At 39.7% G+C, this 23,808-nt stretch overlaps 1 protein-coding gene across 5 annotated transcripts in view; it reads left to right on the plus strand.

The window, feature by feature from the left end:
* LOC120567919 (sodium channel protein type 4 subunit alpha-like) overlaps positions 1–23,808 on the plus strand; it is a 46,839-nt gene that overhangs the window by 9,388 nt on the left and 13,643 nt on the right. For all 5 annotated transcript variants that reach the window (XM_039815014.1, XM_039815017.1, XM_039815016.1 and 2 more), the window contains exons 4-18: positions 356–474; positions 1,630–1,719; positions 3,396–3,524; positions 4,922–5,013; positions 5,118–5,360; positions 5,502–5,565; positions 11,518–11,659; positions 13,294–13,491; positions 13,581–13,769; positions 13,867–14,238; positions 14,362–14,488; positions 15,696–15,934; positions 17,213–17,386; positions 17,534–17,890; positions 22,726–23,136. In XM_039815014.1, the coding sequence (XP_039670948.1) occupies positions 356–474; positions 1,630–1,719; positions 3,396–3,524; positions 4,922–5,013; positions 5,118–5,360; positions 5,502–5,565; positions 11,518–11,659; positions 13,294–13,491; positions 13,581–13,769; positions 13,867–14,238; positions 14,362–14,488; positions 15,696–15,934; positions 17,213–17,386; positions 17,534–17,890; positions 22,726–23,136 (2,946 nt within the window). The remainder of the gene's footprint in view (positions 1–355; positions 475–1,629; positions 1,720–3,395; positions 3,525–4,921; positions 5,014–5,117; positions 5,361–5,501; positions 5,566–11,517; positions 11,660–13,293; positions 13,492–13,580; positions 13,770–13,866; positions 14,239–14,361; positions 14,489–15,695; positions 15,935–17,212; positions 17,387–17,533; positions 17,891–22,725; positions 23,137–23,808) is intronic.

Raw genomic sequence — 23,808 nt, forward strand, 5'->3', positions numbered from 1 at the left:
TGGGGTAAAGGTCCAGCCCGCTGCTGTTATCTCAACTGGCCTCGCTGGCTGCGTGTGTATGAACTCGCTGCTTTCTTGGAGGCAGAAGTGATTATGGTGGAAATTAACACAGGCGGTAGACTGAGTGGTCGACTCAAAACAGCAGCTATAGTTTTATGCGCTGCAGGGAAAGAAAACAGCTGTTTTTATCTGCAAAACTGAAGCAAAATGTTCCTGTACACGATGGGAACATTTGTTTGGGAAATGTATTTACATTCTGATGACTTGTTACAATTTGTTTTATTTACAAAGTGAAAGCACATTTAAAAAACTTGTTTTATCTCACTAATGATTTCTGTTTCTGTTTTCTTTGCAGACTTTTATAGTACTTAACAAAGGGAAGGCCATCTTCAGATTCAGTGCCACATCTGCAATTTACATATTTAGTCCATTTCACTTCATCAGATCAATCGCCATAAAAGTTTTAGTCCATTCATATCCTTTTTGAATACCCAGAGCCTGTGTCTCTTCCTGCCACGGACATGTAAAATAATCATGTAACTGTATGATGGATGGAGCGGGCCAATTTATTTCCTGTTAGACCATATTATTACATTGTCTCTTTGATTAGTTTGTTCAAGGGTGATGTTAAGGGTGATAGTAATCATGATAATGTGAAGGTTGTTTAAACTGCTTTGCACTCCAAAAAGTACATCACTTTACTTCAGTATATTGACTTTTGTGATACCATGAAGATTAGACTGCTGAGAACAAACCACTGTAAACATTTTTCACCAAAATAATAATGTTATACTGTAAAAAGGCATTCCTTGCATCTTATACTGGTAGATAAGCCAATTTATAATATTTACTGATTTCCATTTCTATTGGATTTTTTTCATAGTCCCATTTTTTTTTTTTTACAGCTTTGTAATGGTCCTCTCTGGCATTGCAAAATAAATCCCCTCATATCCCTCATTTAATCTCTGAAATGAAATAAGAGCAAGGAGATTTTACATCATGGGACGGCTGCCTATTAGTTCTCAGACCGCCGGTTTGTACTTTACATGCAGGAGGGACTCTTTCCTCTGGATCTCCTCTATGTTATACATGTAAAGACATCTATTGATCAAATCATCTATTAAATAACAGCTATCAACTTTAACTACAACTGAAAAATCACATAAATTACTGACATTATGCTGAACTACATTTTTAAAATCCCTATGGGGGCATTTTATATTTATTTTTATTTTGTGATTACATTTATATTTATTAATTATATTATTTAAAGAAACTGGAGTTCCTTTTTCGGATGATTATTCTCCTGACTTTTTAATGATTTTTTTAATTTTTTTTTTATTTAGCAGCTAACAGATCCTTTGTTATTGTTTCATTCCTCCATAAGAGAAAACAATACGACTCCTCTGAATTAATCTTGAATGGAATTTACTTTCCTTTTTTCCCTAATCTGCATTTACTGTAATGCCGTTGGCACACACATACACTGATGGCTTATCCGAATGGGTATATTTCATAAGATTACAAGAAATGTGTGATTGTTTTCTTATCACAAAAAGCTTATTTGAAGTATTGAAGTATTTTAGAAGTTACTATTTCACAGTACATTTTCTTTAACCTCTTTTCCACATTGTTCAGCTTGTTCATAATGTTCACTATACTGACCAACTGTTTCTTCATGGCCATGTCTGATCCGGGACCATGGACCAAGTACCTGGAGTAAGTAAACACAGTATTTAAGATGAAAATGTGTGCCTTGGACATCATTTGAAACTGTGCTACATGTGTTCTAATGTGGAGCTTTGCTCGGGTTTGTTGTTTTGTCAGTGATGATTGAAGAATCAGTGGACATGTAAGTAATATTTACTGCAGTCAGAATGCCACATAGGCATGTTAAAAGAAAGCATGTGATGTGGAATGAAACTAGTCGCCTAAGTATTGTGATGGGCATGATGTGGTAGATCATGGGCATTCTTAGCATGCAGCATGCTATCTGCATTTACTTAGACTTCACATTTTTTCATTTACTTTTGCAACGTTATACATTAATTTATAATAAATGTGAAAGGAGAAACAGTTGCACTTTGTTGCAGAGAGATAGATGAGAAGATCGGTACTACGCTCATATAAATACACGTTAAATATGAAGCTACAGCCAGTAGCCGATTTCGCTTAACTTAGGAAAACAGGAGGAAACAGCTAGCCTAGCTCTGTGTTCAAACTAAACTCACTCAAATACGGCCGCTGGAGTGTTTGTGGAGTATTTTTGCATTTCACAAATATTCGCCCTTAACAGCCAGTTGGAGTACTCCTTCTGGAAAGCAACCTCCATAGATACCACATACCTTAGCAATGTTTATTTCCGCCATCAACCAATAAACACGATTGCTCACTTTTCTCAAGCCATCTCCTTTATTGTTCTCTCTCTACTGATGTTGAGTCGTAGAGTTGTCGTCCATTTCTGATTCTCGGTGACGTCAGTAGAATCTTAAAGCTGTGACATTAGGAGAATGTAAATGCTGATGGGCTTTTGCAACGCTGCGTCATGTGCATTTTTTGCCCAAGTTGAAACATTTAAAGTCGCAAGGACGCGTCTATTGGCGTCGCCCTGCGTGAATTCACATCTATGCATGGCTTTATATGTAATCATAACATGCAAAAAAATTGCTTCACATTTGGTCTGAACACACCTTTGAGGTAACATAGGTTTTTGTACAAGCTATAACACGTGTAAGCTTTACAGGTGCAGATTTTGTTCGGACAGAGCCAGGCTAGCTGCTTCCCCCTGTTTTCAGTCTTTATGCTAAACTAAACTAACCAGCAGATGACATAGCTTAATTTTTGCTCTTTAAATGAGGCAGATGTGAAGTAAGACTATTTAAGTATAAGTATGAAACAAATTGGAATATGAATGAACCACTAGAAAGTATTCAACATGTCTTGTGTGTACTGTATAGACATGTATATACATGGAACACGTATCAATGTAACTGCAATAATATATTCAATTCAATTTTATTTATAGTGTCAAATCACAACAGAAGTTATCTCGGGACACTATACAGATAGAGGAGGTCTAGACCACACTCTTAAATTTACAGAGACCCAACAATTCCCCACAAGAGCATGCATTTGGTGCGACAGTGGCGAGGAAAAACTTAATTTTAACGTATGTTACAGTAATAATGATAGATGTGCTCATTATGTTACTTTAAACAGTTTAATCATGCTAATATCTTACATATTATTCTTTCTTTTATTTATCATGTTTTGCCTGTTAGTCCTTATTGTTACTGATTGTGGTTTATTTTAATGCTCACTTCCATTTTGAACTGTAAATCTTGTGGAACACTGGATTTAGAGGATTTTCTCTCCCTTCCATGAATATTTTTCAGGTATACTTTCACTGGCATTTACACTTTTGAGTCCATGATAAAGATATTAGCGAGAGGATTCTGTATAATGCCGTTCACCTTCTTGAGAGATCCATGGAACTGGCTGGACTTCACCGTCATTCTCATGGCGTAAGTAACGATATCATTCATGCTTCATTCGTATTGGCAATCAAGCTCACGTATCATTTACTCTACATCAGTGGCTACATTGGGCAGAAACATCGATTTAAAAAGATCCACCTTAATTCAGTGTTCACATTCTGTCTTGTGGGGCAGTTTTTGTGCAGACTGTAATGATGGGATAATTTCCAAAAAAACATTTTTCAGTAATGTCAAAGAGACCGTAGTCAGTCAGTCATCCTGAGTGGTGATTTGAAACACTGTGAATGAGAAGCCTATTGTTGAGGTCATAGATCTGTGACCATGATGCAGGTGGCAGATTAGACAGGTGACCTCTCCGAGACCAATCATCCTGACAGGACATTCACTGTGTTTGAAAACAGCAAGACAAAATCCTTTTACTGTGTGTAAACACACTGAAAGCTGTCATCACCTTCAGCGATTAATTTGTTTTTGATTAATTACCGTTCAGTCAGCTAATTCATCTGTCATTTCCTCTCACAGGTACAAAGACAAAGTTTGCGACTAGATGGTTAACATAGCGAAGCATTTAGCAGCTAAAGAGCCAGATAGATCTCTTAGGAGTTAGTGGAGACCAAAACAGAGCTAAAAGAAGAATGGATATTGGATTCATAAGTTGGACAGAAACTCCAAATAAATGCTAATGTTGCTCTGCACATAGTCTGTATAAAATATGAATGTAGTCTCAGTGACGTGAAAAAGCCAAAATGAAGCTCAAAGTGTGCGGCACCCATTAGCTCCGGCTGTTGCCATCTTGGCAGTGCCTGACACCGCCTGACTCCCGGCTAATCCAAAAGTGCCCCCCAGTTGTCATGAAGGGTTAACTTAGCTTTAGAGAAAAAAAAGCTTTTTTGTACCAGTCTGCAAACATGTTTATTTTAAAGTTGGGCATTTTAACACGGGGGTCTATGGGGATTGACTTCCTTTTGGAGCCAGCCTCAAGTGGCCACTCGATGAACTGCATTATTTTGCACTTCCGCGTAGGCTTCATTTTCCAGCACTGGTGGTTAGCCACATCAACTTATACAGCATGTCAGTGTTTGGATCCCTGCTTGTTTCTGTTGCCCCAAGTGGCCACAAACAATCAGTTATTGCAGGTTTAAGTAAAGTCACTGACACACTCACACACACTATGAGAACTACTATTATTTTGTTTATAATTATACATGAATTTAAAGAATAAATAAATAAATAAAAAGATGCTAAGCCGATAACAATTCAAAACCATAATATTATTTGATTGAAATGTATCTATAAAGACTTACTACAAACTGTTAAGTATGTCTGAACTTTAATTATTTAACCCCAGTGATCATATAAATCACCAGAATGTATACTTAAATCTTCCTGCAAAGTGTCATAAATCTCCTTATATCAATTTCCAGATACGTGACAGAATTTGTCGACCTCGGAAACGTCTCAGCATTAAGAACTTTCAGAGTACTACGAGCACTGAAAACCATCTCAGTTATCCCAGGTAAGTCGGGTTGTCCTCTTTCTGCTTTTCCCACATCAACAGAAAACTCAATTTGTCTGTGTGTTACCAACCAATTTATGTATTGTCTCCTCTCCTCTGTCAAGGTCTGAAGACCATCGTCGGCGCTTTGATCCAGTCTGTGAGGAAGCTGGCGGACGTGATGATCCTGACCGTCTTCTGTCTCAGCGTGTTCGCCCTCATTGGCCTGCAGCTCTTCATGGGCCTGCTGCGGCAAAAGTGCATCCGCAGCCTCGGGCACTGCATCAATTCCTCCTACAGCTCCAACGCATCCTTCATCTGCAATAACAGAACCTGGAGCTCCAGGGCGGACTTCCTCGGCAACGAAGGTCAGATAAAAAACAAAAGAGGCTGGTGTTGAGCAAGCATTTCACACATGTAGACTGCTCTGCATACTGTCCAGTACCATTAACATTTAGTGAAGTCAGAAAAAAAGTGGTTTCTTTACCGTCTTTTTCTCCTTTCCTTAGATAATTTTTACAAAGTTGAAGGAGCAAAGGATGCCTTAATATGTGGATATGGAAGTGATGCTGGGTAAGTGAGTGTTTGTACTGCTTGTTAATCATCTGCAGGCTATTGCATAATATCAAAATGTTTAGCGTCAAATGGCTTTAATCCCATTCATATGCATACGCAGTAGATGATGTGCTTGAGGTTTCATATTTAAATCTGTGACTTATAGGCGTAATGTATAGAAGAATGAACCCGTCAGAGGGAGAGGTGTAGCGTGAGAGAGGTTGTACACAAGACTACATGTGGTGTGGATAATCACCCTGGCTCCACTGGAACCCTTTACAGAGAAACATGGAGTTGCCAGCTGGAGAGAGGGGGGGTCTTTGGAGATTTCATCATCTCAAAAGCTCTATGACATGATTAGGTCAACCGGAGCAGACCGGATCATTTCAGATTGATATTCTGTTATTGTTGAGAGGAGATACTGTACCGAAGTCTTCAAGCAGCAAATAAGTTTGTGTCTTTTTGACAGAGCAAATACATGACTTAATTTCTAACATCAATATAAATATAGACATGCATAGATGACATTGTATCTGAGGACTTTGTTCCCAATCAAAGGCACAGTGTGAAACCTTCCAAATATTGCTACTCAGCCTACGCACTGAATAATCCTATAAATCCAAATGCTTTTGAAACAAGCACAACAGGATGACTCTGCCCATGCCAGGCCCAGTTCAAGGGTTATAGTGAACTAAATTCCCATCTGTGTGAATCCGAAATCCTGCAGCTTCAACAAATGGCTTCCATTAGGTGCTCTTGTTAATAATACAAGATAATGGATGATAGCAAATAACAAAAACTGGTGATATTACGTAAGCTTTAACAGGGAAGTTTGGTGCAGATATTCTTTTCTTAAACTCTTAAAACAAGTGGTTCTATATTGAACCTTTTTAGAATTTATATACATAACTGATGCATCTTGTGTTAAAATGCTCATACTAAAGAAAGTGAAAGAGAAAAATCTGAAAAAAAAACGACTGCTAGCCTGTAGCTATCGCAGACCGCCACAGCTCTGTAGGTATCGCTCCTCTAAACTAACTGGCAAGTCAAGGACATTTTTTTTTTTCCTGTACAAATCTATGATTGAGCCTTTTGATTAGAGATGGCCCGATACCATTTTTTGCTTCCCGATACCGATTCCGATACCTGAACTTGCGTATCGGCCAATACCGAGTACCGATCCGATACCAGTGTGTCATATATTTTATCATGTTTTAACAACTGTATACTACTATCCCTGTACGGATGTGATATGATTTCTATCTTTGTTGTCTGTTTGGCTCAGGTTAAAATCTTTGTAAAACATGAACAAACACAAACAATGAATGCCACAGAACTTTCTTTTATTCTCCAGTTATAACGGGAAAAGAACATAAATAAACTACTTTAACGTAGATTTTCTTTAGGGCTTTATTAAGTGGTATCGGATCGATGCATAAACTCCAGTACTTCCTGATACCGATACCAGCGTTTTAGGCAGTATCGGAGCCGATACCGATACTGGTATCGTATCGGAACATCTCTACTTTTGATGACAAAACTTTCTTTGACTAAGGGGATCCCGGGGCTCCTTTTAATGAGAGGTTCTCAATGAAAGTGTGTATGAGACTTTTTTATAAGGGCTTAAGCTAATATTGATATTAATACAGTATGTTAATAGAAAATGTATATAGACAGTGGAGGTAGTTACACATTTTTATTGGCATCAGGGTGCAGCCAACCCTTTTGCTTTAATCTCGCTCTGTAACCTCTCCTCCAAAAACACAGGCGCTTAATCTCCCAAGAAGTAAAATCTGATTCAGTAATTTGTGTTCAAGTCAGAGCGAAAAGAGGATACATTTGAGGGCATTCAGAGGGAAATGACGTCAGTAAACTCCCATAAATAGTAGGTCAGTAAAATCAGACTAGCACCAATATGACCTATCCAGCTGTCCTAGAGTTTACATGTCAGTGCAATTAGATTATTTTTTGATTTGTCGCCTATTGTTTGTGTTTCTGCCATCGATGGAGATCCAACAACACGCTATTGACACTCGGTCTAATTCAGTTTAAATCTTTTTTCTGTCTTTCTGTGTGTTAAAGACTCTTTAGACAATTAGAGAAACAGGAGCATCAGTCCTTTTGTCTCCTTTTAATTTTAACTTTGCTCTGTCATCACCAAGAATATGGTATTTATTGCATTTGTTTATGTCTTTGTGGTTAGATTGATGTTAAATCAAAAACAGAATGAAAAGGCCCATGACACATTTGCCAGGTTATAGGTTAAGTAACCGTAGGGTAGCTTATGTGTCTGTTGCCAAAATGATTGCAAGCCTTTTAACTTCTGTGACATTTTAGATGGAACTTTCTGAGGCTGGCTGTGGAGACGGGCAAGATATTAAGCAGGACAGGATGGAGGACGTAAAACATAGAGGATGCTTAATCTTTTGAGTGTATTCCAACAAGTAATCCCTGAGTAGATTTTCAAATTAAAGCTTTGGATACGTTACGATGACACATACAGTACACACACACACATGCACACAGACACAAGTGGGCATGCACACACACACACACACAAAATTACAAGTATAACAAGTTTGTGATAAATAATTTGCTCAAAGGTCCAAGCTGTTTCTCATTGCGCCTACTGTAGAGTTCAGGCAAACACTTATCCCCTCACATCTTAAAGCCACAGTGCATCAAGGATTATGACTTTCGACTTTTCCCCCTGAACGAACGGATGTGGCCATGGAAACCCACCGCCTCAGCCCCGCCCACCATAGAAGGAAAACACTTTGCTTGGATTGACAGATGTTCCTCTGCTGATCTGTTATTCAAACTGCAGTGAATTGATGGTACACTCTCAAGAGTGCTACTTATAAATAGTATAAACATGTAAGCAAATAGCTTTCATAGAGCTCTTATACACCCTAGACTCTTTTGCTTTGGTGATATGAGATGACATGTTGATGAAAGTAACTATTCTATGATTTGTAGTACATTTTTATATTTGAATGTTATGCTGATTATTGTCAAATACATACTGTCAGTCTTATATTTTTTAATATATTGTTCCTAGCATTGCAGAAAGCCATTGATGTCCATTCATTTCTGTACAGTTTGAAATCAGTTCAGATTCTTGAAACTTCCTTGAGTTGTGTAATCCATCACAGTGAACACTGAATCTGCACTTCTGTCCGTCAGTGTTAGATTAAAGGTACAAAGGTAATGCAGTGAAACAACTGCATTACTGTGCAAAGACATTAATGTAAAAGCAAGTTTCAAGAGTCTTCTAACTGACTTTGGCCTGGAAACCAGACAAATCTGCCAGCTCATGTTTAATTTGCTCTGGCAGATACATCTGGCCCCCCTCCCATTCAGACAGACTTCCAGCCGAAGAGAAACTAGGCAGACCTATCACAACCGTTTATCTCACATAGTGCGGGTTTAATACGGACGTCTGACCGAGGAGCGTCATGCTTGATTTGAACGCAGCTACAAAACATACATAAATTGACTATTTGCCCAAAATGTTGTCGTTTCGTTGGTCTGATTGGTGTAGGTCAGGTTTCGTTGCTCTGATTGGTTGTAGGTCACGTTTCTTATCACACATTTGAAAAATAACATGGTGATGCGAGGCTAACTGACTTTTCTACCAAAAATAAATAAATTAAAAGCAACGGTTCCCTTAAATAGTAGGAAAAATACTTCAAAAACACAAGACAACTCAAACTTCACACTCAAAATCTACGTAATACTTAGCATTCCTGTAATACACTGTAGGATGTCCAGTCTATTACCATTGAGTACAAAATAATACACTATATGATGTACACAGAAAAAGAACACTGGCATGACTACCTTTTCTGGTCTTCCCAGTCTGTGAGGAGGCTGATCAGATCCCACAGCAAGTGCATGTGGCATAGCGGCTCTCCTTGAGGAGCGCTTACTCTGGATAAACCCATGCAAGAGCATCTCCAGGGCAGTTACCATGAAAAACCTCAGGGATATTAGCCTGAAAGGGGCCTTGTTTTACAGCAGCATCTAATTGCAAGAGAAGTCTCACATTGGTTGTTTAAGTCAGAGATTCTAAACCAATGTTGCAATGTACAGCACCTTGTAACCATGGCTTTGAAAGGTGCTTTATAAATAAAGTTCACTTACTTACTTTTGAGAATCACTGGTTTAAGTGAGTTCTTTAAAGAGGAGAGGGCTCTCATGGGTGGGGCCAAATTTCTGGGCGGGCAAAGGAGAGAAAGGGGAGGTAATCTTGCTCCTTATGACCTCATAAGGAGAAGATTCCAGATCGGCCCATCTGAGCTTTCATTTTCTCAAAGGCAGAGCAGGATACCCAGGGCTCGGTTTACACCTATCAACATTTCTAGCCGCTGGGGGACCATAGGCATGTTAAAAAACCTCATAAAGTCAAATTTTTATGCCATGGGACCTTTAAGGACGTTACTTAAAGGAGGTTTAGAATGCTTTGGCTTTTGTTTTGACTTATTGTAATAATGCGTTTTAAATCAAATTTAGACTGACGTCATCTTACGCCATTGTTTTCATTAATTACATTATAGTAAGTACAGTTAAAATAAATAGAGTTTCAGTTAATCAATAGTTGACCTTATCTAAAATATCAGAAAATGCAGACAGAAAACCGACCAACAGTCAAATTACAGAAAAGAAAAGCAGCAAAATGCTTGGTGTTTTTGCTTGATAAATTACTGAAATTATTAATTGGTTATGAAAATAATTGTTCATTAATGTTCTCCAGTTAATTGACTCATTTCATTAATTTGAATCATTTCAGCTCTAAAAATAAAATGTGCTGACTTGTGTAAATGTTGCTTACTGTAGATAGGTGATCCAATGCATTGAACACATCAGGAAAAGAAATATATCAAACTCACAAGCTATGTCGAGAAATCATGTAAATCTAGTCATTCTTTTACATTAAAAAGGTTGACAGAGTGTCATTGAATACAGAATATGTTTTAGTTTTTTATTATCCCTGCTTGCTAATTAGAAATTTATATAAAAAAGCTTCATAGAAGGTAGGACATCAAACCAAAAAAAACTATGGTATACTTTGAATAAAGGTCAACAGTAATGTAATGTGTTCACAATACAACAAGATATAGTTAATGGCCAGAAATATGCAAAACCTTAATGAGTAAAAGAGGGGAGCAGATTGGTGACAGGTTGAGCAGTGCAGCAGAGGGAAGGAACAGCCTGACAGGAAGATGTAGCTGGCCTCACGCAGCCTCCTCTGTCCTCACTGCTGGATATTAGTGAGCATTCCTGCTTAGCTGGCTGGTCGGTGAGATCTACAGATGTTCTCCCAGCAACGCTCTGCCGCCCAGCTGTTTCCCAGCCATTACGAAATTATTCTGCACTCAGATTGACGTGGCAGTCCAGCTTGTTCTCAGCTGCTGGACTTAAATATTTGCCGTAATGCCACTATGCTGACAATGAAGATCAGAGATGGAGGCATGAAGCTGAAATTTTTTTAACTGCAATTTGATATCCATCTGGCTCAACGTAATCCCTTTTTCTGCAGTACATTTTAGTGCTCCTGCCTGGAACGAATTTCAAGTGCCCTCTTCAGTTGATATAATGGTGTTGTATGTACTTACTGACTCATCCGCTTCCCTCCCCTGTGGAGTCAAAGGCCCCACAGGGCTATATGTAGATACTGGAGATTTTTTTAACTATCAAGCAGCCTGCACACTATATCACTATATACTACTACACTATATAATATATATACCCAATGCATTTACCACAAATCGGGAAAGCAAGTGGCTGGTAATTCTCACCAGCCAAACCAAAGAGTGTGGTAAGAAAATAGCATTGGTAAAAAGTTACTGCTGTATATATCGCTATATCTGCCCCAGCTGCCATTGATTTAATTGTGCACAGCCTTTGTTTAACAGTGTTGTCCCATAATCCCCTGTCTTCTGTCTTTCAACTGTTTGTGCATTACAGGAAGTGTCCAGATGGATTTGACTGCCTAAAAGTAGGGAGGAATCCAAACTATGGCTACACCAGTTTTGATACCTTTGGTTGGGCTTTTCTGGCTCTCTTCCGTCTCATGACACAAGACTACTGGGAAAAACTCTTTCACCAGGTCCAGTTTTTGAATCTCATTTTAAATCTACCAATGTTCTGTGATGATTTGCTGTGATTTTCAAAATTTTTATAGATTCACAAATATATAGTAGAAAACAACAGTTTTGTTTTCAAATAATGATGCTTAAAGGAACAGTCAGTTTGTTTACAAGCTATTTTTTTAGACTGGTCATAATTGCTATTGGTTATGATAGTATTTTACTTAACTGGTTAGTTTGGGAGATATGGATGACACAGTGACTCAAAATAACTTCACAATGTAGTCCATAAGGTCAAGCCACATTAGCAGTCAGACAGGAAATAAACAATATGTTTACCATCAAAACCACTTACTATAAGTGTAAACAAGAGGTTAAAGCTGCAGTAATATTAAAAAAATATTTTTTATATTAAAGGACAATTCCGGGGCAAAACGAACCTAGGGGTTATTAACTGATGTGTACCTACTCTGTCGCTCTCTGGGACATGTTTTCATGCTAATCGAATGAGTTTGGAGCTTTGACGAGGCTACCGCGGACCGCTGGTTAGCTTACAATGCTAGTATTTGGGGCATGGGGACACTCAAATTAAATCGTTTACATACACATCAGTTAATAACCCCTAGGTTCGTTTTGCGCCGGAATTGTCCTTTAACAGTGGGTCAATGTTTAATTAATATGTGTAATGTGAAAGGAGCTCATAGTTACAAACCTACTGAGAATTATTATCTGACTCTGCAGTTCCCTTCAGCTTTACAGAGGGTTTTAATTTTGTTATCCTTAACTTTATTGTTTGGTTCACTCATACCTCTGTCATCAATCGTATTTGCAACATGCAAGCAGTTGTTTTGTTATGATTTACCTACCTACTTACCACTAACTGCCCAGCACCAAACAGCAGAAAGACAAAGTTAGCGACTAGCTAATGAAAATAGAAGAGCCGTTAGCAGCTAAAGAGACAGATATTTACTGAATGAGTTGGTGGAGACCATAACAAATCTAAAAGGTACATACTGGACTTACATTTATCAGGTTGCCTGGAAACACAACTTAATAAGGTGATAATATGTCAGTGCTTTGTTTATAGTTTGTTCCACTGACCCCCAAGTGGCCTAAAAATCAATTAATGCATCTTTAAATGGTTGATTAGGGAGATATGATGAAGACCCTGTGTCGTAGCACAACTTTACAATGTAGTGCATAGGGGCGAGCAACACAAGCATCAGTACAGGATATGACCAACTCTCAAGCTTACCCATATAAGCTATTATTGGCTACTATACTTGTAAACAAATAGGAGTGGTTATTACCCAGACTGAACTGTTAATTAATAAATTGTTAATTATGTTTAACAATGCAATGAGCTAGAGCAAGAGCTATAATGGCTATTTTAGGTACTGTCACTTTAATTTTTAGACCAAATAAGGGATTAAGATCAAAAGGATAAAACTAAGATTTGTTTATCTCTAATTATCAGAATGTCTGCTGCTTTCAGTCTTGGACTACTTTGTAAGTCCCCAAATCTCAGCAATAATATAATTGAGTAAAACGCTGTCTATAAGCATACAATATGCCAAAACTAGAAAAACTTGTTTCAGGTTTTACAAAGACCAGTGTGAATTTGATTGTACTGACTTCATGTCTTCTCCCTCAGACGCTGCGCTCAGCAGGGAAGACCTACATGGTTTTCTTTGTGCTGGTAATCTTTTTGGGCTCCTTCTACCTGGTCAACCTCATCCTGGCTGTAGTGGCCATGGCCTATGAGGAGCAGAATCAGGCAACCATCGCTGAGGCCTGGCAAAAGGAGAGAGAGTTTCAGCTGGCTATGGAGCACCTTCGCAGAGAGCAAAGAGTAGGTGCAAGGCGAACCATCAGCAAAGATTTTCATATTTATTTGGTGCAAAATAATCTCCTATAACACAACTTCTTTTCTGTGTGAAGTTGGCATCAAAAAGACAACAAGCACAGGATACAGACTCAGTGTTGTCCCCAGAGTTGTCTCCATTCTGTCTGAAGACAGGCAGCATATGTCGAAACAACAGCAGAAGAAGAAGATCTCACAGGACATTGTCAGAGGAAACAGCAGAGGAAGCTGCTGAAGAGAAGTCTGACCCAGTGGATGAGGAAATGGTACATCACCCAACAATCACACTCTAAACCTTTCTCCCAGTCTTTGATGTTCTTATAATAAGCCATAGGAGCTAATGTATCCTTTGTGTTTCCGTAGCCATCTCTGTCTCCCCTTCCGGTCCACCCTCTGCTGGCTACGCTGTCCTCTCACCCCCTCAGCACCAGGAGAGGAAGCCAAGTGAGCATCTTCAGCTCTTTCCGGCCACGCAACAACTCGGAGGCTGACTTTGGGGATGACGAGTACAGCATTCATGGGGACGCCTTCAGGAGTCGCGCCAGTTCAACAGCAACGCCCTGGAAGACAAGGGCAGGCAGTGTGCGGAGCCATTGCTCCCAAGTCTTCACCCCCAGCCTTAACATCAATGGCAGGCTCAACATCTCCTTAGATCAGAACGGAGTCACCACACTGGGCCTACATTCTCCCAGCTCCATGCCTGCTCACAGCATGGAGAGGGTCAGGGAAGACACAGTGAGTGATAGATGCCTGTGTGTAATTAGAAAATCCTGCAAGAGTTAAAAAGATCTTATGTAATTAACAGCTGAAATGAGAGGAAAGCCTTGTATTTATGAGTGGTTTTCTGTCTACCATAAGACCACCAGTGCGGAGGACACAGTTCCCAGACTTCTCCTCCAGCCTTCCCCGATAGTGGCTGAGCCTCCTCCAGTGCAAAGGAAAAGAGGGCTGAGCTCTATCAGCTTCCTCAGCGATGCCATGGGTGGTGAGTCCTTGAATATTAAAGAAATACTTGGATCTATTGAGAAATATGCTTATTTGCAATGTTGCTGAGAGATAGATGAGAAGGTTGATAACGCTCTTTGTCTGTACGATTCATATACCAAAACACCAAGGACCTTTGAACCCACACTCAAAGGGGAAGACCTGGGCCGAAAACGGTAATTACTCATATGAAACGTGTGTATTGCAGTAAGCAACACTATATAAAAACAGTGATTACCAACACGCGGACAGCCTGCCTCTGAGTTATTTCACAGCCTACAAATTTATGGCCAGCCCGATGTATCTGCGAATCCCAACGCTAATATATTCCGGGCGACAGCATTACACAGAGCCCCGGAACCCAGGAGCGGTCTGAATGAATTTCGGATAAAAAACAACTCACGATACCATGTACAAAGCGCAGATCCGCAGCACCAACAGGATGACTTGAAAGGCTATGTTTCGTTAAATTTGCAAAATGTTGTGTGCTATCAAGCTCTAACCAGTAGCTGGTTAGTTTAGCTTAGCACAAAGCCTGGAAACAGAGGGAAACAGCAAGGTTGGCTCTGTCTAAAGGCAACAAAATCAACCTCTTAAACTAACTAATTAACATGTTGAATCCTGTTTGTTTAAGAATCTAAAGTGTAAAATCTAAACATTTTACGAGGGGTTATGTGCCAGACTATTTATTGGCAGGGTGCAATAACTTCCTGGAGTCACCATAAACCTATAATTGTAAAACTACAACTTGTCATTTTTGCACATCAGTTGTTTATTTTATTTTATTTTTTTACTGTTTTTGCACAAATTAACAAGTTCACTAAACAAACAAGATTTAACTTGTTATTTAGTGAACTTGAGGTGGTGGACCAACTCCGGTCAATTTGTCAATGCCTAATGGTCATGCACTGACAGGAGCGAACACGCGAACGTGAAAACTTCACACAGAAAGACCCTGCCTGGCCCGGGGATTGAACTCAGCACCGCCTACTTGCTGTGAGGTGACAGTGCAACCACTGGGCCGTGTGTCCAGAGTGGTATCAATCTTCTCAACTAACTCTCAGCCAGAAAGCGAAAAGCACATTATCCCTCTAAAGATTGCTCTTATCCTATGAGACCTATTACAGATTGAAGACAGCATTGGTTTACTTTTCAAGGGGGGATTTAAGGCCTGCATATAAATAGTTCACCGTGATGTCTCTTTGCAGAGCTGGAGGTGTCGAGGCAAAAGTGCCATCCCTGCTGGTACACATTTGCCAAGAAGTACCTGATATGGGACTCCTGCCCTTGGTGGCTGAAGATTAAGGAGTGGGTGAAGTTCATGGTGATGGATCCTTTCCTGGATCTGGGTATCACCATATGCATTGTGCTCAACACCCTCTTCATGGCCCTGGAGCACTACCCCATGACTGATGAGTTCAACACGATGCTTTCAGTGGGCAATCTGGTAAGGGGCTTTTAATGATAGAGGTGGGCAGGTTTCCAGCATTTGACACACTTTCTTCTAAGTGCTGTTAGGTTAGCAGTGGAGAGGACTAAAAGCTTCACTGAGAAAAAAGTAAAGAGGAAAGACAAAATCATTCATTCAGATAATGTATTTAAATATCGAAGTGTTGTTTTTTTTTATAGTTAGTGCTGTGCAGGACCTAAGGTTAAATAGGGCATGTTGATCCTTTGTCAAATTTTCTGCTCGGGACTATTTGGGATTATCTTTGGTAAGAGGGAGTATTTTTAGCAGGAGGGGGGACTGATTCCCTTATTTGTATTTTGCCAACTCCCCCTACTGGTAAATTAGAGACTCTGCTAGTGTCTTCAAGTTTGAAAACCTATTTAAAAAGACAAATGGAGGTAATACTTACATTTTCTACATGGATATTTGGGTCCTAAAACTACCACATTGCAGAAGTATCCACTCTAGTGCTTTATAGTTTTTTTTTCACTTTGACCTTTACCCGTTTTCTATATGATTAAGAGTTTTTATTGTTCATTTTCAGCGGTTAAACAAAACAGATATTCAACCAAGAAATTGAAGAGCCAGCAATACAAAACACAGACTATCATAACAGGAATACAGATAATTTTTTAGAACTTTTACATAATTTAAACAAACTTAAGGCTGCATTATTTTATCTTTTTTGGCTTCTTTGAAACAGCGGAACAACCTGTAAACACATCATTAAAATTCCACCATACAAAGTTGTTACTAGGGGACCTGTTAGCAACAGTTGCCTATTTATATATCCAGCAAATACAGAGCAACATTCATTTGGAGTCATGTTTGAGTTTACCTGGTTAATGTAATATTCACTCTCCTTCTAGCTCTGTTTTGGTCTCCACCAACTCCTGAGGGAAATGTCTGGCTCTTTAGCTGCTAAATGCTCTACTTTGTTCACCAGCTAGTAGCTTTTTCCGCTGAAAACCACAGCCTGCTGCTGGAAACAAGGTTGATGAGAGCGGTGAGACTGATCCAAACAGTACTGTAATCTGCGGGCCATAATTCCAAAACAATGAAAAAAATTCAAACATATTTTAAGGGGAACTGCAGAGTCGGGTGGTAATTACCTGTTGGACAAGCGACACCTTTTTACTTTACTCAGTCCATTAGTCTGATTAAGGGCAGTGTTATGTAAAGAAATAAAGCGATGCATATTTCACTTGAATAGGATATTTTGTTACTTTTTCCACCTCTTACTGTCTTTATGTCCCTCTGTATCTGTATCTCTAGGTTTTCACAGGGATCTTTACAGCTGAGATGGTCCTGAAGCTGATTGCCATGGACCCCTACTACTACTTCCAACAGGGCTGGAATATCTTTGACGGCATCATTGTTTGCCTCAGTCTGATGGAGTTAGGTCTTTCAAATGTAGAGGGGCTGTCTGTCCTGAGATCTTTTAGACTGGTAACAAAAATCTTAAACTTTCACTTGTGTACTTTTTTTTGGCAAAGGATTAAATACTGAACTCTCTAGAACATCTTATCAAACATTCTGTTTCTTGTAAAGATACAGCATCATTTATTTATTTTTTCACTTTGTTCTCTTCATCAGTTACGAGTTTTCAAGCTGGCAAAATCCTGGCCCACTCTCAACACTCTCATCAAGATCATCGGAAACTCCGTAGGCGCCCTGGGAAACCTGACGCTGGTGTTGGCCATCATAGTCTTCATTTTTGCTGTGGTGGGCATGCAACTGTTTGGCAAAAACTACCAGGACTGTGTGTGTAAGATCTCCATCGACTGCCAGCTGCCTCGCTGGCACATGAAGGACTTCTTCCACTCCTTCCTGATCGTGTTCCGGGTGTTGTGCGGCGAATGGATCGAGACCATGTGGGATTGTATGGAAGTGGCCGGGCAGCCCCTCTGTATCCTGGTGTTCATGTTGGTCATGGTCATAGGGAACTTGGTGGTGAGTGTTAAATTGGACATTTTTATATCTTTTAAAATGTCTTTTAACAAATCTCATCACCAAAACAAGCATTGAATTGTGAAGATGAATTATGTAAATTATCTCAATCTACAAAATAAATCTTCACAAAAGTCAATCTCTTCTTACACTAACAAGTATTGACTGTGTAGCCAAAACCTGCTATTCCTCTGTCATGACCTCCAATATTGTCGAACAACGATAATTACAGTTACATCAGTGAGCTACACCGTTGCACTGGGTGATATGTTCTTTCATTAGGATGAACATGGGCACTGTACTTTATTTTGAGTTAATACTAAAAAAAAAAAAAAGATATTCACTAGTACCCAGAATCTGCAGCTGAAAATTGTCCCCAAACAACACATTTTCACTCCTAATTTGCCCTTTGGCATTATTTTTCAACATGCACAGTATGGTTAGGTTTAGGCAACACAACTACTTGGTTAGGTTTGGGAAAAGATCGTGCTTTGGATATAAATTAATGTGTTAAGTAACTTATGTACGTGACGTTAGTTTATGTAGATTATGTACATAATGTTAGTTGAAAAAAAAGTCAACATTGTCGCTCTTTATACTACGTCATCTCACAACACCCTGCAGTCGAGTAGTTGAAAGCCCTCAGCATCTCATACAGATGCTGAGGGTCACTGACCAAGCTGCTTTATTTATTGAGTAGGGAGTGAGAATAGGTTGCCTCAAAGAAATGTACCGTTTACTCCTGCTAGAGTAACATTTGCTAATAACCACAGTGCCCTGCTGTTTGAAAAGATTACTTAGTATTATTATTTTATTTTTTTTGAAGTGAAAGTTTGTATTCGTGACTAATTTACATTTTGAGGTTGAACCAGAGAGGCTTGTGTCTGAGAGCCAAAGACAAGCTGGGGGATGTCGGAAAGTATTGTATGACAGACACACAAACACATTGTTGGTTTTGGTCTTTTTATTGGATTTGTTGACAATAATAAAAATACAGAATATCACCAGCCTTTAACAGTATATAATAACAGGAAGCCTGCTTAGAGAAATTCAATTGCATGTCAATGCAACTATAATCCAAATGATGATGTCATGAGTAATCAGGGATTATGTTGCACAAATGAAGAGTTTGGTGATTCCATATTATGAGGATGGGACATCCTCGAACAGTTGTTGGTGCCTCGTCGTGATATATTTAGCAGACGGATCGGATATCTTTCTAGCCAGAATGGTTTGTGCGTTTTTCCTTCAGTGCTCTTGAACGCATGCTCATCGCTGAGAAAGCAATTGTGTCACAGTGTCGTGCTAACTGTCTTGCTGATTAGCATTAGCAGACTGCAAAACAGATCATGTCTGGACGACATATAAAGCCTATGTTTTCCCTCCTAAGTAAGATATGTATTAACTGCACATGCTGTCGTGCAAACTGTAGCCTCACCAGACACTCTGCGCTTGCAGCGGGTTTACCGCAGCCTCATGTCCAACAGGACTAAATGTTTTATCCACTGCTAATGAACTAAGCCTTATGGGAGAAATTGTGACCTAAGTACTATACAAATGATCAGCCAAGGCCAGGGTGTTCTTGCTGTCGTTCCAGCCTTTGCAGCAGGTATTGAGTTTCACACAGGATGAAACACCGTGTGTACATCATTGCATGCAGCTGCTTCTGTAAAAAGTAGTTAATCTGTATGCCAGCTCTGTTTGTACACAACTGCTGTCACTCTGTGCCATAATAAGGGGATATGTATATTTGTTGGTCCACCCATATGGTGATTTGTTGTCCAGCTGTGTCCTGTAAGCTATGTTAATGAGAACAGATCCAAAAAATCCCGGAAGCGCGGGCGGCCAGCAGTTGCAGCATTTATTTAGGGTCAGTGTAGTTTTACTTCATTGTGGTGTCAATTTAGTGCTGATTTTTGAAATATATAAAACCACACATTGTATTGTTTTTAGTCTGTTTCTGTAGGGTTTTTCCTGATGCATTTTCAGGATTTCTTTTTGTTTTAGGGTACGTTTAGACTCCTGGCCTGATCCTAAGAAAGCTACCTTATGTATTATGTAAGTCCAAACAAGAAAGAAATGTGCTACCAGCTTGTGGATTTTCCATCTCATGCTAAGCACATATTATAATAATATTATACACTGAAATATGAGCATCATCTGCACCACAATCAATTCAGTTCTGTCGCATAACTATTTTAAAACCCTGTCAGGCTTTTTTATTTAAATGGAGCAAGGCCACCTGTTCCCAGCATGCCCTCTGTTCCCTCTACCATTAAATGCTAGTTTGTTCCTCATTTAATCCTATGCTCTGAAATGTATCTGTCTGTCAGAAATGTTTTAAAACATTTTTGGTTTACTCTAAAATATTTGTTACTCTTTGTTACCTTTTCAGTTTTTATTTACTTCTTATACCTTTTATTTTTTTGCACTTCAATCAATCAATCAATCAACTTTATTTGTCACATGAAAAATCATACAAGGTACAATTTTAGTGACATGTATCCAGTTTTAAGATCCTAGTGGCCTGAGACTAGAAGCTTCTCTTGAGTCTCTCAGTGCTGGCCTGGTTGATCCGATGCCTTCTTCCTGATCTTCAATGATTCTCCTAGCCTTTTTCTTGCAATGCCTGCCTAAAGATAGGCAGGCTAATGCACTGCCTTTTGTGTGTTCAGCCGAACAAAAAGCGATGTTCGATGCTGTTTCCGTACCAGGCAGAGATTTTCCCGGTCAGGACGCTCTCTATGATGCAGGAGTAGAAATTGCTCAGGATTTAAAGGTCCCATGGCATGAAAATTTCACTTTATGAGTTTTTTTCACATTAATATGCATTCCCCCAGCCTGCCTATGGTCTCCCAGTGTCTAGAAATGGCGATAGGTGTAAACCGAGCCCTGGGTATCCTGCTCTGCCTTTGAGAAAATGAAAGCTCAGATGGGCCGATCTGGAATCAAGATTACCTCCCGTTTCTCTGCTTTGCCCGCCCAGAGGAATTTGGCCCACCCATGAGAAAGAGAGACATCATGGCTTTCAAACGAGCAAAGTGGCAGTTGGTCAAGGCCACACCCCTACCCTCCACCTTGCCCCCCCCCCCCTCTCCTCCTCAATAGCTACAGACACAGAAATGGCACATTCTAAGGAAAGCTCATTGTGGGACTGGCTCTAGTGGCTGTAATTCTGCACCAAGGCTGAATTTCTGGAAAGAGACGTTTGAAACATTTCAAAAGTGTTCAAATTATTAAAATATTAGTTAAATAACTGACAGATAATGACTGTATTGTTTGTAGCTGCTGAGATAGTGGGCCAATCACACATCGCATTAGGTCGAAGAATGATAAAGGCCCTGACACACCAACCCGATTATCGGCCGTTGGACAGTCTGGCGAGGTCAGTGATTCAAGTCTGTTCGGTGTGTTCCGTGCCGTCGTCAGTCGGAGGAGCCTTCTGCCTTCATTTGTGCCAATTTCACTTGTTGAATCGGCTAGTGGGCAGTTGGACTCAGTGACCAATCTGATTGGTGGAGTGCTAACCACTAACGCCACTCAAAATCTGACGAAAATCTTTTAAACTGACCTTTGTCGATCTGAAATGAAACACGTTTCGGTGAACTATTTTCGGAAAATACGAGATCGTATTCCGAACGAGCCGAACGAATCAGCTGCCGGTTTTCATTTTTTGGGCAATAATACAGATTAGCTCCACCTGCTGTTATGGAGACGTATTACATCTCGCGCACGTGCAGAACGTATGCTCAAGTCGGCGTCACTTTGGTGTCACTTCGGTGTCTTCCGAGGCACTTTTTTGACCAACTCGGTCGGCCGTCGGGTTGGTATGTCAGAGCCTTTAGATGATTGGATGCGAGCAAAATCATACAAATACTCTTAAATATAATAATAAATCTTGGTACAAAAAGGGTATCGTCTGACTGGAGAAGTTTTGATACTACTTGGTACTGAGTTATTTCGTCCGATAACTTAAAGTTATCAAGTAATCATACCCAGTCCTAACATCCAGCACCATTATATCATCTTTAGCCTGGTGGTTTCACACCAGTTTACACCTTCTGCTGCTATTAAACACTTAATCTAGCTTTAAATGATCTTCCAGTAGCACTGACAAAAGATGAAAACGGCTTAAAGAGCACATAGCAGTTTCTGTTGTTTTACAATTGCTGGATAAAGACACCTTTAGTAACCCTGTTGTTAGTGCAAAGACCAGATCACAACAGTGCTTCTTATTGAGTTGAATGGACAATAACCTCCACTGCACATGAATCGTGGGAAAGCGGTTTATCCAAGAGATTATCCAGTATGCTTAGGGGCAAGAAGGTCGGAGGGCATTCATCACTAATCTTCTGCTCATGCTCCCCATTTCTGAATGGCTCAGTGGCTAAAGATGATCCTTACCAACTCTGCACATCACACATGCACACACTCACACACACACACACACATGCTACTGTGCAGAGATGGGCTTGATGCTGCTGCTCTCTAAGCTAGTAGACAGATTACTTGGGAGTTGGATGCTTTGAAACTTGAGTTCAGTGTGTCTGAAAGCAGCTGAAGCCATATGTGCCTGAGCATATCTGGGTAGAATATCCTCCTTTCCCATTGTTGACAACATATGTGGAAGGTCATGTCATGCACTAGGTGCACTTATCCTTTAGCTTACAGGCTAACCTTTGCTCTGATTAGTAAAGAAAGATAAATGTTGACATAAGCATAATGTAAATACAGCATTTTCTTTGCCATATTCAGGCTAAATGTCTACAAAATTATAGCAATGTTCTGATATTTCTCCAAAGCAAATGTAATGTAACATAACATATGTCTGTCAACAGGTGTTGAATCTTTTTCTGGCCCTGCTGCTCAGCTCCTTCAGCTCGGACAACCTCTCTGCTCCAGACGAAGACGGCGATTTGAACAACATCCAGATCGCCATTGGCCGTATCCAGTCCGGTGTCTCCTGGCTTTCCACGTGCATCGCCGACCTCTTCAACCACAGCTTGAAGCGTCAAAATCAGAAGGCTAAAGAAGCCGGTCAGGCCATCAAGCTGGTTGGAAATCATGTGGAAAGCAATGGTGGAATTTGTGGACGCTATGGAGAGAAGTACATCACACCAGAGGAGGACAGCTACATGACAAACCCAAACTTGACTGTCATTGTTCCCATCGCACCTGGAGAGTCAGATGTGGAGTTTCTCGAGGAGGAGGAGATTTCTGAGTCATCAGAGGATGAAGACAACAAACCGGTAAGCTTTTCACCTCCAGATATATGTGTTAACACTGGACCTGAACCCTCATAGTTTACTGTTGTAGTAGTCTATTATCTACCAAAATAGTTTGTGTCAAACAATAGTAGGAAACCCCTGCTACTGCTGTTACATCACTGCTTTGGGTGAAGCCAGAAGCAACATAGTCAGTTTCATACCAAAATTAAACATGTCAAAACAAGTAGAATCCAAGTTATTTCCACTTCTGTGTTGTATCCTCCTTCTTGTGTTTGACGTAGGTTTCTGTGGATATGAGACTCTGCATTAACCTTACATTACCGTATCCAGGTTGTTTTCATGCTTTTTGCCTGGAAACGTCAGCATCCCATACTGGCAACAAACTGAAAAAGACAATGAATTTCAAATATATTTTAGCAAATGTAAAAAAAGCTAGCAGACTTACATGTACATCTCTCATTTTGTTAGAAATGTGATAATAAAGGCATTATGGCTTTTTTTATTTTATTTTTTTATATTAAGTTTTTTAAACTTTTACAAAAAAATTACAAAAACCTACATACAAGATGGGTATACAACATCTGACATTGTTACATGAAGTAAATTAAGTAATAAAAGAAAGACAGAGGCTATATGGCTAATGCTTTTTTGGGCATGTAGTTTCCTAATAACTTTCTAGGAAGTTTCCTGAAA

This window comes from Perca fluviatilis, chromosome 11, assembly GCF_010015445.1.
Source record: "Perca fluviatilis chromosome 11, GENO_Pfluv_1.0, whole genome shotgun sequence".
Taxonomy (NCBI): Eukaryota; Metazoa; Chordata; class Actinopteri; order Perciformes; family Percidae; genus Perca; species Perca fluviatilis.